Raw genomic sequence first — 15819 nt, forward strand, 5'->3', positions numbered from 1 at the left:
CAGCATAAAAGGTTTTGAGTCCAAACCTCTTACATGTCACTATTCTTTTCAGAAAATGATCTTACACAGGAGATGAAAGTGGGGAGGAAGAACAGGGAACCATGGACAGAGTTCATCTAGGCTCCTCTAATTTAGAGAGAAAGGCCTGAGTTACACTAGATTGAAAGGTCACTTCTAGAGCTGTTATTGCCTAGACTTCTTTTGATTGCTTCAATGGCTTCACTAATTTCATTCTAGTCCCTGATACTAACTTACATACTTCCCAGATACTCAGTAGACCTTAAATTTAAGGACTATGCCCCTAGAAGGCAATCTGTAGTAACGGAAAGAACCCACTAGCAAAAAATGAAAGATCTACACTCTAGTATCTGTCCAGAAACTATCTGTGTGAAATGAGTGACACATTCTTCTCGGACTATATCATTCTTAATTATAAATGAAGATGTGAGATCATTTGTTCTCTAGTTCAACCATGAGCTTATGCACCCCTTGTTTCTGTCACTTATTAGCACATGACCATGGGGAAGTTATATAGCCTCTCTGTAGATCAGTTTCATCATCTATAAAATGAAAGTATAAAAATATCTACATAATAGAGTTATTGTGAGCATTAAATGAGTGCTCAGAACAGCACCAGGCTCATTGTAAATCCTCAATGAGTGGGTTATCATCATTATCAGTTATCATCACTCTCAGCACAAGCCTGGCTGACTCCACAGGAAAGCATTATAGTCACCATTGACACTGTCAACAAATGTTTGGTTACAAAGTAATATTCCTGTTATAAATATTCTGGCATATACTTATTAACAGTTTCTGGGTACTCCCTCTAAAACTTGGGTGGAACAGTAATAACCAACTTCACTATATATTGTGCCCAAAGTTTTGATTTCCCTTCAAAAGAAAAGTGTTACAAAATTGCTGAACTCTGGTATTTTACTAAATTTGTGAGCATACCTTTCCAAAGTAATGAGGGAATTTGTGCTGATCTTCAATGACATGGGCAAACCCTCCCTGGAGGCCAAAATTCACAGAGAAGTAAGGAAAGCCTCTGGGTACCTAAATAAACAGATAAATCACACATGAATACAGCATGAAATCAGAAAGTTATGCTTAATCCCTCTTCCTACTTAAGCATCCCTCAAGACAAACGTATACACTGAATTTCCAGTTCTATAGGTATTTAAACAATAACTTAACTTCTTAAATAAAACATTTCATTTGGTAGTCTTTCAGCTAGATAGTGCTTTATAATATCCAGCAATTATAATCAGAACCAATTATTTTTCTGTCTTTTGGGGAAACAGGAAAGAAAAGGCATTTTTAAAATATATAACAAACGAGTAATTTTCCTTAGACTATGCAAATAGAGATTAAGGATATGCTTTCTTATATTTTCCTCACAATGCAGAGGTATAACATCCCTGAGATTTTACTACTATTTATTGATCAAAGATAAATTAAACATGAACAATCATAGCTTTTATTAACTGGTGGGGTGGGTATAGAAATTTTTAGTTTACCAACCTTGTTTCAAAATATTTCCATGATTAACTATTATCTTTCCCTCTCTTTTTTCCCTCCCTCTTTCTATACACACTCAAGCACGGACACACACACACAAACACACACATGTGTGCATGCATGAAGTATTTTAAACTCTATCTTGATTGGAAAAGGCCATAATTTCTAGCTTTAAAAATTAAGTAGATCTAGTGTCCTTGCAAGTTTTTCCTCCAAGCCCTTATTCTGTCACTAGAAAGTATTCAAACTGGTCAATTTAAAGTAATATCTCTCCCCTCTAATCCCCTTATACAGTCAGCATTTACTAATTTTGGCAGTGAATTACATATTTCTACTTAACTATATATATTTTGTATTGTGTCCTCAGGAAGGCATGACTTGGAAAGAGATAGTATGGTATGGTGGAAGAAGAGTGGTCATCTTGAAATAGTATAAAGCAATTAAAGTTGGGGCTTATAAAGAGTTGTTCAGGTTATAGGAAAAGCATAATAAAAAAATAATCAGTTTACAAAATAGTACAATATGTAAAATGCAGAGAAATGGGTTACTACTTTGTGCTTTTTAAAAATATTTTCACATTTTAAAATAAAATGTGAAAACATGTATGACATAGACAATTAGGAAAAAAAATAAAGAGACAGACAAGGCTCTAATCACAGCTCTGATACTTATAACTATGTAACTTCAGGCAAGTTATTTAACATCTGTGAGTCTCATGAGAAATATGAAGAGCTCAGAAGTTTGCTATGAAGATCAAATAGAAAAATGCATACAAATGCTTGGCACAGAGAATATTATTCAAATATGACTTTCATTTCCATCTATTAATAGTGCTTTGTGCAAATCTGGTAGTCAAAGAAAAAGGAATGGAAGACTCCATTAAAAAATATATATATATATTTAACATCTTTATTGGACTATAATTGCTTTACAATGGTGTGTTAGTTTCTGTTTTATAACAAAATTAATCAGCTACACATATACATATATCCCCATATCTCTTCCCTCTTGCGCCTCCCTCGCCCCCATCCTCCCTACCCCACCCCTCTAGGTGGTCACAAAGCACCAAGCTGTTCTCCCTGTGCTATGCAGCTGCTTCCCACTAGCTATCTGTTTTACATTTGGTAGTGTATATATGTTCATGCCACTCTCTCACTTTGTCCCAGTTTACCCTTCCCTCGCCCTGTGTCCTCAAGTCCATTCTCTAGTAGGTCTGTGTCTTTATTCCCAACCTGCACCTAGGTTCTTCATGATCATTTTTCTTTTTTTAGATTCCATACATGTGTTAGCATACGCTATTTGTTTTTCTTTTTCTTTTTCTGACTTACTTCACTCTGTATGACAGGCTCTAGGTCCATCCACCTCACTACAAATAACTCAATTTCATTTCTTTTTATGGCTGAGTAATATTCCATTGTATATATGTGCCACATCTTCTTTATCAATTCATCAGTCGATGGACACTTAGGTTGCTTCCATGTCCTGGTTACTGTAAATAGAGCTGCAATGAACATTGCGGTACATGACATTTTGAATTATGGTTTTCTCAGGGTATATACCAAGAAGTGGGATTGCTGGGTCGTATGGTAGTTCTAGTTTTAGTTTTTTAAGGAACCACCATACTGTTCTACATAGTGGTTGTATAAATTTCCATTCCCACCAAAAGTGCAAGAGGGTTCCCTTTTCTCCACACCCTCTCCAGCATTTACTGTTTGTAGATTTTTTGATGATGGCCATTCTGACAGGTGTGAGGTGATACCTCATTGTAGTTTTGATTTGCATTTCTCTAATGATTAGTGATGTTGAGCATTCTTTCATGTGTTTGTTGGCAATCTGTATATCTTCTTTGGAGAAATGTCTATTTAGGTCTTCTGCCCATTTTGGATTGGGTTGCTTGTTTTTTTGATATTGAGCTGCATGAGCTGCTTATAAATTTTGGAGATTAATCCTTTGATGGTTGCTTCATTTGCAAATATTTTCTCCCATTCTGAGAGCTGTCTTTTCATCCTGTTTATGGTTTCCTTTGCTGTGCAAAAGTTTTGAGTTTCATTAGGTCCCATTTGTTTATTTTTGTTTTTATTTGTATTTCTTTAGGAGATGGGTCAAAAAGGATCTTTCTGTGATTTATGTCATAGAGTGTTCTGCCTATGTTTTCCTCTAAGAGTTTGATAGTGTCTAGCCTTACATTTAGGTCTTTAATCCATTTTGAGTTTATTTTTGTGTATGGTGTTAGGGAGTGTTCTAATTTCATTTTTTTACATGTAGCTGTCCAGTTTTCCTAGCACCACTTATGAAGAGGCTTCTTTTCTGATTTGGATTTCTTTTATTTCTTTTTCTTCTCTGATTGCTGTGGCTAAAACTTCCAAAACAATGTTGCATAATAGTGGTGAGAGTGGGCAACCTTGTCTTGTTCCTGATCTTAGTGGAAATGGTTTCAGTTTTTCACCATTAAGGATGATGTTGGCTGTGGGTTTGTCATATATGGCCTTTATTATCATTAAAATATTTTTGCTATTTGAAGTAGATCAACATGTATGAGACATGAATTTGAATGGCTAAAATCATGTTGTAGACTACATTAATTAAAGAACAGTACTTCAAGGAAGAGATAACTTCAGAAAGCAATTTATGATGACACTGCCCATGCTTTTTGTTTGTATTACACTGTGTTTGGCAGAAAAAATGGCTTCCTAAATATGTCAATGTTCCTATCCCATATTTGCCATGAATATGTTACATTATACGGCAAAAGGACCTTGCAGATACAATTAAGTTAGGGATCTTGAAATGGGGAGATTATCCTGGGTTATATAGCATATGATAGGAGGGTCAGAGTCAGAGAAAGAGTGGAAGATCCTATACTGGTTGACTTTGAACACAAAGGAAAGGACCACAAGCCATGGAATCCAGGTGGTTTCTAGAAACTGAAAAAGGCAAGGGAATGGATTCTCCCTGAGAGCCTCCAAAAAAAAAAAAAAAAAAAAGTAGGCCTGCTAACACCTTGATTTAGCCTAGTGAAACCCAGTTCATATTTGTGATTTTCTGAACTACGAGATAACAAATGTGTTGTTTATAAAGCACTAAGTTTGTGGTAATTTGTATATATCAATACATACCAGAGCTCAACAACATATGGCACAATTTCCAAGATGGCAAAATGAACACATTATTTCTAAACAAAGAACAGTTGCTGCCACAAGCAACTCTTCTCTCACTGCAGGCTGCAAAAGGTGCAACCTAATGTCTTGCCTGAAGAGTTGTGAGTCAGTAGGCATTGCAAAGGATCCAGTATCAAAGTATATGTACATTTAGCACTTTCCTTTTCCTGCCTTGACCAGCCAGAGGGATAGAAGTTGGAACTTTGGTACCACCCATGAAGAGTGCTGACTGAATTACAGCAAAAAAATTTATTGATGATAGGAAAACAGTAGTATTTGAGCTTTCCCCTTTTAATATTCCAGATTTTAATCCTGACTTCCTATAACTGTCCTCATATTTGACGGTCTTAGGGTAAACCCAAATTTTCCTTGAGGTGGACTTTGCTTAGTTTTGAAAATCAAACCCGAGATGTCTTAGATGCTAGTTATCACAAAATTTCATTTAAAAATCATATTAAAAAGTTGAGGAAGAATTCATGTGAAATCTCAATAAAACTGTCTTGTGAAAAAAGACCACTTTCTTGACAAGTTAATGAATATTATGCAACTCCTCTGCAATGAACATTCAGATGTGTTTTTCTTGTATACTTCCATGAACTCCACACTACACTGCAAAGAAATCAAAAGCCCCAGAGAAAGTAAACAAAATAGACATAAAAAAGAGAAGCTTATACTCACACAAATAAAAACATAAATCAACAGAGAATCAGAATGAATTACAAATATGTGAATCTCTACTAACAGCCAAGAATCCACTATGGAAGAAAAAATCACCACATCAACAACACACAGATAAAATACTTTATGAAACTACTAAGGATATAGAGTTTTTTAAAAGAAGGATAATGAGGTTTCTTCTGAATAAAAATAATGTTAAAATAAATCAAGATTGTTCACTTCATGCTCAGAAACATAATTATCATTTAAAAAAGACACTGGAAAGTTTGTTAACCTTGTAAAAAGTGACCTGCTTTGAAATTATTCTTATACTCAAGTTCTCTTCACAACTCCATCCACATAATTATCAAATCCTAAGCTAAGAGTGACCTCAAGAGGTCATCTGGTTCATTCCCCAGCTACTCTCAAATAGTCTCAGATAAAACGCTATGTGGTGATTTAGAAAAGAAAACACTTCAAAGTTGAATATACAACAACCATTCCAAGAATCTGTATGTTTCTTACTGTCTATATTGGTTATTTTAAAATATTAAAATCCTCTAGGTACTTATTTTAGGTATATATCCAGGTTTTAAAAAACAACCTTACAATAGGTACTAGATGGCTTACCAGTAAAAATACTGAATATATAGTGGTTATCATGGAGTTCATATATGTTGATGTATATCTATATCTATCGTTTTAAACTGATAGTCATTTAAGTTCAAACACATTCTAAAAGATCCATATTTTTTTATTCCCCCTTCATGTTTTCTATTTTTGATGTCATATTTTACCTATTTATGCCTATCCCTTACCTGTTCATTGTAGTTATATTTAATTTTAAAATCTTTGTCTTTTAACCTTTCTAATTGTTCATTTAAGTGGTTGATCCACTGCCTTTACTTGCCTTTAACAGTGAGGTTTTTCCCTTCTTGTATTTTCTTATTTCTTGTTGGGGTCCTTTCTTTTTCACTTGAAGAAGACCCCTTAACATTTTTTGTAAGGTCACTTTAGTACTGATGAACTCTTTAGTTTTTTAGTTTTTTCCTTTTAGCACTTTAAATATATCATGCCACTCCCTTTTGGCCTGCAGTTTCTGCTGAAAAACCAGCAGATAGCCTTATGGAAATTCCCTTGTCATAACTGTTTTTTCTTGTTGACTTTAAAATTCTCTCTTTACCTTTATTTTTTCCCATTTTAGTTATTATATGTCTTGGTGTGGTTCTCTTTGGGTTCATCTTCTTTGGGACTCTCTGTGCTTCCTATACATGGATATCTATTTCCTTCTTGAGGTTCAGGAAGTTTTCAGCCAAAATTCCATCAAATACATTTTCTATCCCCTTCTCTCTCTCTTCTCTTTCTGTGACCCCTACAATGCAAATTTAGAATGTCTGATGTTGTCCCAGAGGTCCCTTAAGCTAGGCTCATTTAAAAAGTTTTTTTATTTTTCCTGTTCTGATTGGGTGATTTTCACTATTCTGTATTCCAGGTTGCTTATGCATTCTTCTATGTCACCTAATCTCTGGTTAATTCCTTCTAGTGTATTTTTCACTTCAGTTATTACATTCTTCAGCTCTGATTGGTACTTTTTTATATTTTCTAATTCTTTGTTAAAATTCCCACTCTGTTCATTTATTTTTTTCCCCAAGTTGAGTTAGCTTTCTTATTACTATTGCTCTGAACTCCTTATCAGGTAAATTATTTATCTCTGTTACAGTAGGGTTTTATTCATTTTTTCTTTTCTTGTTTTTTCATTTGAAACATATTCCTCTGTCTGCATGACAGTAGGTGAAAGAGTTACCTATACTGGTCTTGAAGATATGTCCTTGTGTGGGAGCATCCCAATGCAGTTTGTGTGTGCACAGTGGTTTCAGTGAGAGCTCGATCTGAAGTAAGCCCAGGGTGCCCTGAGAGCCACTGCCTTGGTGGGAGGTACAGCCAGAGCCATGTTTGAGCTGGGGCTTCTCCTATGCTCAATGGCAGTCACTGCCCTACTGGGGGTGGGATCCAGGCCCAAGAGCTGAAGCAGGAGCCATGAGGAACCTGCACTTCTCCCAGGTGTGATGGCAGTCTCCACCTTAATTGTGAGCATGGTCAGGGACTGAGGACTTGGGGCTGCACTTTGAAGTGGTTCCACTTTTTCCTTGATGCACGTACTTTGGTAAGAGGCTAGATCAGGGTTGGAGGAGTTGGAGCCACACTACTGAGCTGGCTCCACTCCTTCCCAAGTGTGTTGCTCCCATCCTAGTCAGAGGCAGGGCCAGGGTCCAACCAAGTCCTGTTCCCTACAAGTGTGTGCACTCTTGTTGGCAATTGCAGCCTTGACCTTAGCAGGGAGCAACAGCAGAGCAGCAGGGGCTAGAGTAGGAGTCCAGTGCAAACTTGGGGGAACACTGGGGTGGTCCTGGCAAGCCGGCCAGAGTATCATGAAGTTTTCAATCTGCTGCCTCCATCCTGGGAATGTGAGCAAGCAAGTCTGTGTGCAAGCTCCTCAAGAGCAGAGTTTCCATTTATTACAGCACTCAGGTAAGCCCCACTGTTTTTCTAACCCAGACAGGCTCATCTTCCTCTTGCTGGACCACAGAGATGGAATGCCTAATGTGTGGATTGAATGCTCTGCTCCCCAAGGAAGATCCTAAACATGTGATATCTCTCTCTTCTCTAGGTCACTCTCTAGGGGTGTCAGTCCCAACTAGATCGCTTCTCCTCCCCTCTTATCAGACTCTGTGTGGTTCTTTCTTTACAGTCTAGGTTGCAGAAGAGCTGTTCTGCTAGTCTTTAGGTCACCTTTAGTGAGACTTGCTTTATATGTAGTTGTAGTCTTGATGTGTTTGTGAGGGGAGGTGGGCTCAGCGTCGTGCTACTCCACCATTTTGATTCCACTCCTCCCCTAAAATATTTTCAACTGCCATTAAAATCATGTTCTAAAAGAATATTCAATGGCATTGGAAATTATGATATGAGAAGTGAAAAACTTAAGCACAAAAGATATATGTACATTAGATACCTTTTTCTATAAGATCATGAATTGGACATTTGTGGTGTGTTGTTTTGTTTTTCAATACACTGTATGTCCCAATTCACCAGTAAGGGAAAAGAAAAAGACTATAGGCAAATTGTAAAATTATTTGTCTAGTTCTGTGAAAAATGCCCTTGGTATTTTGATAGGGATTGCACTGAATCTATAGATTGCCTTGGGTGGTAGGGTCATTTTAACAAAATTGATTCTCCCAGTCCAAGAACATAGCATATCTTTCCATCTTTTTGTTTTATCTTCAATTTCTTTCATCAGTGCCTTATAGCTTTCAGAATAGAGCTCTTTTGCCACCTTGGTTAGATTTATTCCTAGGTATTTTATTCTTTTTGATGTGATGGTAAATGGGATTGTTTCCATAATTTCTCTTTCTGATAGTTCATTGTTAGTGTATAGAAATGCAACAGATTTCTGTACATTAATTTTGTATTCTGCAACTTTGCTGGATTCATTGATGATATCTAGTAGTTTTCTGGTGGTGTGTTTTGGATTTTTCTATGTATAGTATCATGTCATCTGCAAACAGTGACAGTTTTACGTCTTCCTTTCCAATTTGGATTCTTTTAATTTCTTTTTCTTCTCTGACTCTTATGGCTTGGATTTCCAAAACTATGTTGAATAAAAGTGGTGACTCTGGACATTCTTGTCTTATTCCTGATCTTAGAGGAAACACTTTCAGCTTTTCCCCATTGAGTATGATGTCAGCTGTGGGTTTGCCATATACGGCCTTTATTATGTTGAGGTATGTTCCCTCTATGCCAGCTTTGTGGAGAGTTTTTATCATAAATGGATGTTGGATTTTATCAAAAGCTTTTTCTGCATCATATGGTTTTTATTCATCAATTTGTTAATGTGGTGTGTCACAGTGATTTGTGAATACTGAAAAATCCTTGCATCCCTGGGTTAAATCTCACGTGATCATGGTGAATGATCTTTTTAATGTATTGTTGGATTCATTTTGATAGTATCTGTTGAGGACTTTTGCATCTATGTTCATCAGTGATAATGACCTGTAATTTTCTTTTTTGTGATATCTCTGGTTTTGTTATCAGGGTGATGTTGGCCTCAGAAAATGAGTTTGGAAGCGTTCCTTCCTCTGCAATTTTTTGGAATAGTTTCAGAAGGATAAATGGTAGAATTCACCTGTGAAGCCATCTGGTTCTAGATTTTTGTTTGTTGGGAATTTTTAAATTACTGACTCAATTTCATTACTGGTAATTGGTCTGTTCATCTTTTATATTCTTAGTTCAGTCTTGGGAGATTGTACTTTTGAAACACTCTGAATAGCCAAAACAATCTTGAGAAAGAAAAACAAACCTGGAGGAATCATGCTCCCTGACTTCAGATTATACTACAAAGCTACAGTCATTAAAACAGTATGATACTGGCATAAAAACAGACACATAGATCAATGGAATAGAATGGACAGCCCAGAAAGAAACCTACACACTTAATGGTGAATTAATCTATGACAAAGGAGGCAAGAATATACAATGAAGAAAAGACAGTCTTTTCAATAAGTAGTGCTGGAAAAACTGGATAGCTACATGTTAAAGAATGAAATTAGAACATTCTCTAATACCATACAAAAACAAAATTCAAAATGGATTAAAACCTAAATTTAAGACTGGATACTATAAAACTCCTAGACGAAAATACAGGCAGAACACTGATTGACATGAATCACAGGAATATTTTTTTGGATCAGTCTCCTAGAGTAAATGAAATAAAAGCAAAAATAAACAAATAGGACCTAAGTAAATTTAACAGCTTTTGCACAGCAAAGGAAATCATCAACAAAATGAAAAGACAAACTCCTAAATGAGAGAAATTTTTGCAAAGGATATGACCAATAAGGGATTAAAATCCAACATATATAAACAGCTCATACAACTCAATATCAAAAAAACAAAAAACTCGATTAAAACAAGGACAGAAGAACTGAATAGATATTTTTCCAAAAAGGAAATGAAGATGGCCAACAGGCATATGAAAAGATGCTCAACATCGCTAATCATCAGGGAAATGCAAATCAAAACCAAAACCGCAATGAAATATCACCTCACACCTTCAGAACAGCTTTCGTTAAAAAGAAAACAGGGCTTCCCTGGTGGCGCAGTGGTTGAGAGTCCGCCTGCAGGTTCAGGGGACACGGGTTTGTGCCCCGGTCCGGGAAGATCCCACATGCTGCGGAGCGGCTAGGCCCATGAGCCATGGCCGCTGAGCCTGCGCGTCCGGAGCCTGTGCTCCACAACGGGAGAAGCCACAACAGTGAGAGCCCGCGTACAGCCAAAAAAAAAAAAAAAAAAGAGTCATGTGACACAATGTTCATTGCAGCTCTATTTACAATAGCCAGGACATGGAAGCAACCTAAGTGTCCATTGACTGATGAATGGATAAAGAAGATGTGGCACATATATACAATGGAGTATTACTCAGCCACAAAAAGAAACGAAATTGAGTTATTTGTGGTGAGGTGGATGGACCTACAGTCTGTCATACAGAGTGAAATAAGTCAGAAAGAGAAAAACAAATACCGTATGCTAACACATATGTATGTAATCTAAAAAAAAAAAAAAGGTTATGAAGAACGTAGCAGCAGGACAGGAATAAAGACATAGATGTAGAATGGACTTGAGGACACAGGGGGTGGGGGAGGGTAAGCCGGGAAGAAGTGAGAGAGTGGCATGGACTTATATATACTACCAAATGTAAAATAGATAGCTAGTGGGAAGCAGCCACATAGCACAGGGAGATCAGCTCAGTGTTTTTTGACCACCTAGAGGAGTGGGATAGGGAGGTTGGGAGGGAGATGCAAGCAGGAGGAGATATGGGGATATATGTATATGTATAGCTAATCCACTTTGTTATAAAGCAGAAACTAACACACTATTGTAAAGCAATTATACTCCAATAAAGATGTTAAGAAAAAAAAAAGGGATTTAGCTGTATTACTATAGAACTTCATTTACACAAACAGGCAGCAGGCTGGATTTAGCACACAGAGTGCAGTTCCCAACTCCTGCACTAGAATATAAGCTACATAAAGCCTTTGTTTTGTTCCATTATGTATAAAAAGCATCTAGAACAGTGCCTGGTAAATAGCAGGCACTCAATAAACATTCATATAATACTCTTGAAATAGAAAAAGCAATCCACAGTTCTATTATATATCTATTCCATTTAATGTGTATTTCTAGAAAAGAGGGAGGTCATTACAGAAGTACTCAACTTAAGGGTAACTTGTATCTAAAATCTGATCTTCAAATCAAGATTAAACTATGAAGCATGGTTAGTAAAGTCTCTAAAAGAATAATGTACCCATCATCTAACTCAACTACTGTTTTAAAGGACCATAACAGTGAACCTTTGTATAAGTAAAAAAAAAAAAGAGAGAGAGAGAGTTCCGTGTTCAAAATAGAGCCTTTAGGAAAATGTTTTCCTCATTATAATTTCAGTAACAAGAAGGCATCTCTCCTCACTTGTCCAAGAGGCTGAGAATCCCGTTAAGAGGAACTTTCATGGCAGAGTCTTATGGTTATCATGAACAATCATAGGGACTACAGTGGCAGAGCACCAAAAGATCAGGAATAAACATGCAAAATAAGATATTTGCTAGACCATGTAGGATGAAAATAATTTCTTATTTATTTATGGAATTATATTTACTTCACCTTTGATCACTCAGCCAAATGGTCTCTTTCTCAAATAAGATATGGAAATTACAAAGATCCTAACCAGTAGGGTTATTTCTTATATTTTAAAAAAATAATACTTACAGACTTTCTGATATCTTTTGAAGACAGATCAATTAATTTCTTGTTCATAGACCATTCTTCATCAGTTTCCATTATGGCTTTCTAAGAAATAGCCATTTGTCGATTAAAAAATAATACACAAGTAAATACAAAGAGTTTAATAGTAAAGTAATATGGTGAATTAATTATAAGGTATAATGTACATGTTAGGTTATTATTTTGAATGAATTAAGCCTTTAATTTCTGTTATTTGAAATTGGAATTTCTTGATTTCATACAAGTCTTATCTTTAGCCAAAATAATAGTATTTTACTCATTCTCAACTCTTGTACTAACTTTAGCTCACCTTTACATGACAAAAACAATCCTTAGTAAGACCAAGCAATTTAATATTGAACGTAATTTGTGAACATAAAGTTCACAAATTCCTTACGCCGTTCATAGACATCTACTCAAATAAATTCATTTTGTTTTATTGTTCTTCTTCCGTATATAAGAATAGTAATTTATGTGCTTTCTGGCAACCAAATACTTGAACTATTTCTGGCCATAGAAAAAAGGAGTAAAAATGCATGGGAAAAAATACATAGACATGGAATTATAAGACTTTCTAAGCTAATCAATATGACTAGTGTTTATGGTAAATAAATATTTAATAGAAAGAAAAGCCATGGTGATAATTATAAAATAATGTCATTTTTATACATCATTACTAATGAAGCAAATTTTAAAGGTGAAATTAACATTCAAATAAGCATAGTTATTACATCAGGTATACTGCTGCTCCCTATTTAAAAGACATGGATTGCTTGTGTTGACACTATAATGTAGCACATTCAATATAAAATTGAAGCTAAATCAAATAAGTACATCTTTAACGATCATATAAAAGATACAAAATAAAAGTGGCATACCATTCTGCTAAGAGATGACATTTCTGTCACCCACCATGAGCAACAGTAGCTGCTCTATGTTGTGCCCTATGTACTTCAATACCTATAGTCACACTCTCCTAGGGCTCACTGAGGAAGTACAAGAGAAAAAAAAATTGAAGAAAAGCATAATAATCTCTTTCTCAATTGATTCTCTTTAATACAGGACTGACATGGATTTGAGAATTATCTGGCTTGTTTTTCTATATTTTAATAGCATGACTTCAAAGCAAACAATCAGATTGTTTTTAAAAATTTCTATAGGAAAAGTTGATTTTCACCACCTCATCAACCTTAACAGGTTTAATAATCCTTTTTAAAAATAATTCTTTTTATTGGGATTTACAGTCCATATTAATTAAAATTTACCATCCTATATTGTCTAAATGTTGCATTTGCAAGTTTCTATACCACCTCACAAAACATTATCTTCTTCTTTAATTGTACACGTTACTATTTCATATATGGTTCTACATTTACAAATTTATATTAGTCTATAAATTACACTGCACTCAGGTCAGCATCAAACAAATGCTATTTAGTTAAACCTGCTTGAATATTATAATGACACAATTGCTTAAGAACTCTAATCATTTATTACAATGTCCAAAGATGTATGTCAAGGTTAGATTTGTTTCTTTTTACAAAGAGCATGATGAGGTATTAAATACTAAAACTTGCAGCAATAACTTGTCTCTGCAATTGTAATTTTTTTTTTTTTTTTTAGTCATTGTAATTTGTACTGTTTGCATGTAACTATGTTTGGCTCTAAGGAATTTAAATTATAAGTTTTCTAGAGTTAGGACCACAATTTTGACTTGAAAGTACTTCCAGGTAGAACTTGATTTTTCATTTGAGAAATGAGAAATTAAAATAGAAATTATAAATTACCATTTGATAGTATATTCATACTTACAAATAAGCATGCTTTTTAAAGGTCAAAATCCCAAATTTCTTCTACAGAAATTTATATAGTAGAATTTTTTGTGCTTTACTTCATTTCTTTATATGATATAAAATTTTATAAGTACATAGGAGAAAAAATATCAGGATAAAGGTAACTATTCATAAAACCATAATATAGCAAAAAATAAGTACGCCTGTAAAGACTATCCATAAATACCTTAAAATAGATGGGAGCCATATCACCCACTTCCTTTGGGAGAGGAATGCATTCATAAACCATATGATACTGTTTCTTCATGCTCATGTTCGTTTCTAAAAAGATACAGTCCAATCCTTTATCTTCAAACATCTTTACCAATGATTTTCTAAACATCTGAAGAGAGGAAAATGTCTAGGTAAATAACGCACTGAGACGAGATTCAAAATATGAAAACAATAAAAAGTATAATAAATTCTTTTAAAATAAAAAAAATAGTAAACAATGTTTGAACTCTACAGTGTTACCTTATAGTTACTTTACTTTCTAAATCTACCACATAATTTCACGTAGTTAAGCAACATGTTTTTTTAACTGAAACGCACTCTGCTCAGTATTATGTATATATTGTAAACAGTGCCAGTAAACTAAAATAAGAAAAGGAAGAGATAAAAATCAAATTTAGGTGGTAAAATATATAGAACTGACAGTAAAATCATAGGAAAATATTCAAAAACCAAAAAAGGTACTCTGAGCATGTAGGCATCCTTAAATTCAGTAACAGTCATGCAGAATTCACTTCCAATTGTTTTTCTATCCTCAAAGTAACTTCATTTGCTGGTTCCCTTCATATGTCTTCTGATCCTTCACTTGCAAAGTTTCACTCAGCATAATTCCCTAGAGATTCAACCAGGTTGTTGTTGAGACCCTGCCTAGTTATGGCCATGTGGAGATAGAAGTTCAGGTTTTCCATTCAAGCCTTTGTTGACATACAAAAAGAAGAAAGGCTACAAATTACTGCTGGGTAGGGGTTGGGAGTTCTGGGTTCTGACCAGGTCTCCTCTGATCACTTATTATTGATCACTCATCACTATTCTATTTTCCACTCATTTTATAAAATAAGAACAAGTAGGAAAAAAAATCGAATAATTATAATTTGAGGTAAACTAAAAAGGTACCTAGTAAGCAACAGATACAGGATTCGCTCTACATTTCTAACCACAGCTGTATATACAAGCTCAGCATTTTTTAAGATAAAAAAATAGTAAACAATGTTTAAACTCTACAATGTTACCTTATAGTTACTTTACTTTCTAAATCTACCACATAATTTCACATAGTTAAGCAACATAGTTTTAACTGAAACTCACTCTGCTCAGTATTATGTATATATTGAAAACAGTTCCAGTAAACTAAAATAAGAAAAGAGATAAAATCACATTTAGGTGGTAAAATTTAGGTCTAACTGTTGGATGACTGTTCTAGAGTCTATCTGGACAATAGCGAAGAAGACAGACTTAAGATGTCATGGATTATAAATGAAAACTCAAAAGTGCTAAATTAGTAGTGATGCAAGAATAGTTAAAATATTATAAAATATATAAACATCATACTTATAGCCTCAAGGAGAACACATACACACTTTTAAGTAATTCATATATATATATATATATATATATATATATATATATATATATATATATAAATACTTTAATTTAAAAATATGAGTTTAATGGTATAATTTGAGGTTATCAACTCCATTAAAGCAGGATTTCCCCAAGTTCAATACAACAAATACACTATACATAGTTAAATAATATGCATTCTTTAAAATTTATATGAAAACTAAACAATGAAGAAAGTGTTTTAG

At 34.6% G+C, this 15819-nt stretch overlaps 1 protein-coding gene across 3 annotated transcripts in view; it reads right to left on the reverse strand.

Moving 5' to 3' along the window:
• The window catches only part of CWF19L2 (CWF19 like cell cycle control factor 2), a gene marked incomplete at its 3' end in the record, with an annotated part of 168843 nt that overhangs the window by 10688 nt on the left and 142336 nt on the right, over positions 1-15819 (reverse strand). For all 3 annotated transcript variants that reach the window (XM_079708103.1, XM_079708102.1, XM_079708104.1), the window contains exons 15-17: positions 14190-14345; positions 12156-12236; positions 958-1059 (exon numbers count right to left, since the gene is read on the reverse strand). In XM_079708103.1, the coding sequence (XP_079564229.1) occupies positions 958-1059; positions 12156-12236; positions 14190-14345 (339 nt within the window). The remainder of the gene's footprint in view (positions 1-957; positions 1060-12155; positions 12237-14189; positions 14346-15819) is intronic.

This window comes from Hyperoodon ampullatus (assembly GCF_949752795.1).
Source record: "Hyperoodon ampullatus genome assembly, chromosome: 7".
NCBI classification, from domain to species: Eukaryota; Metazoa; Chordata; class Mammalia; order Artiodactyla; family Ziphiidae; genus Hyperoodon; species Hyperoodon ampullatus.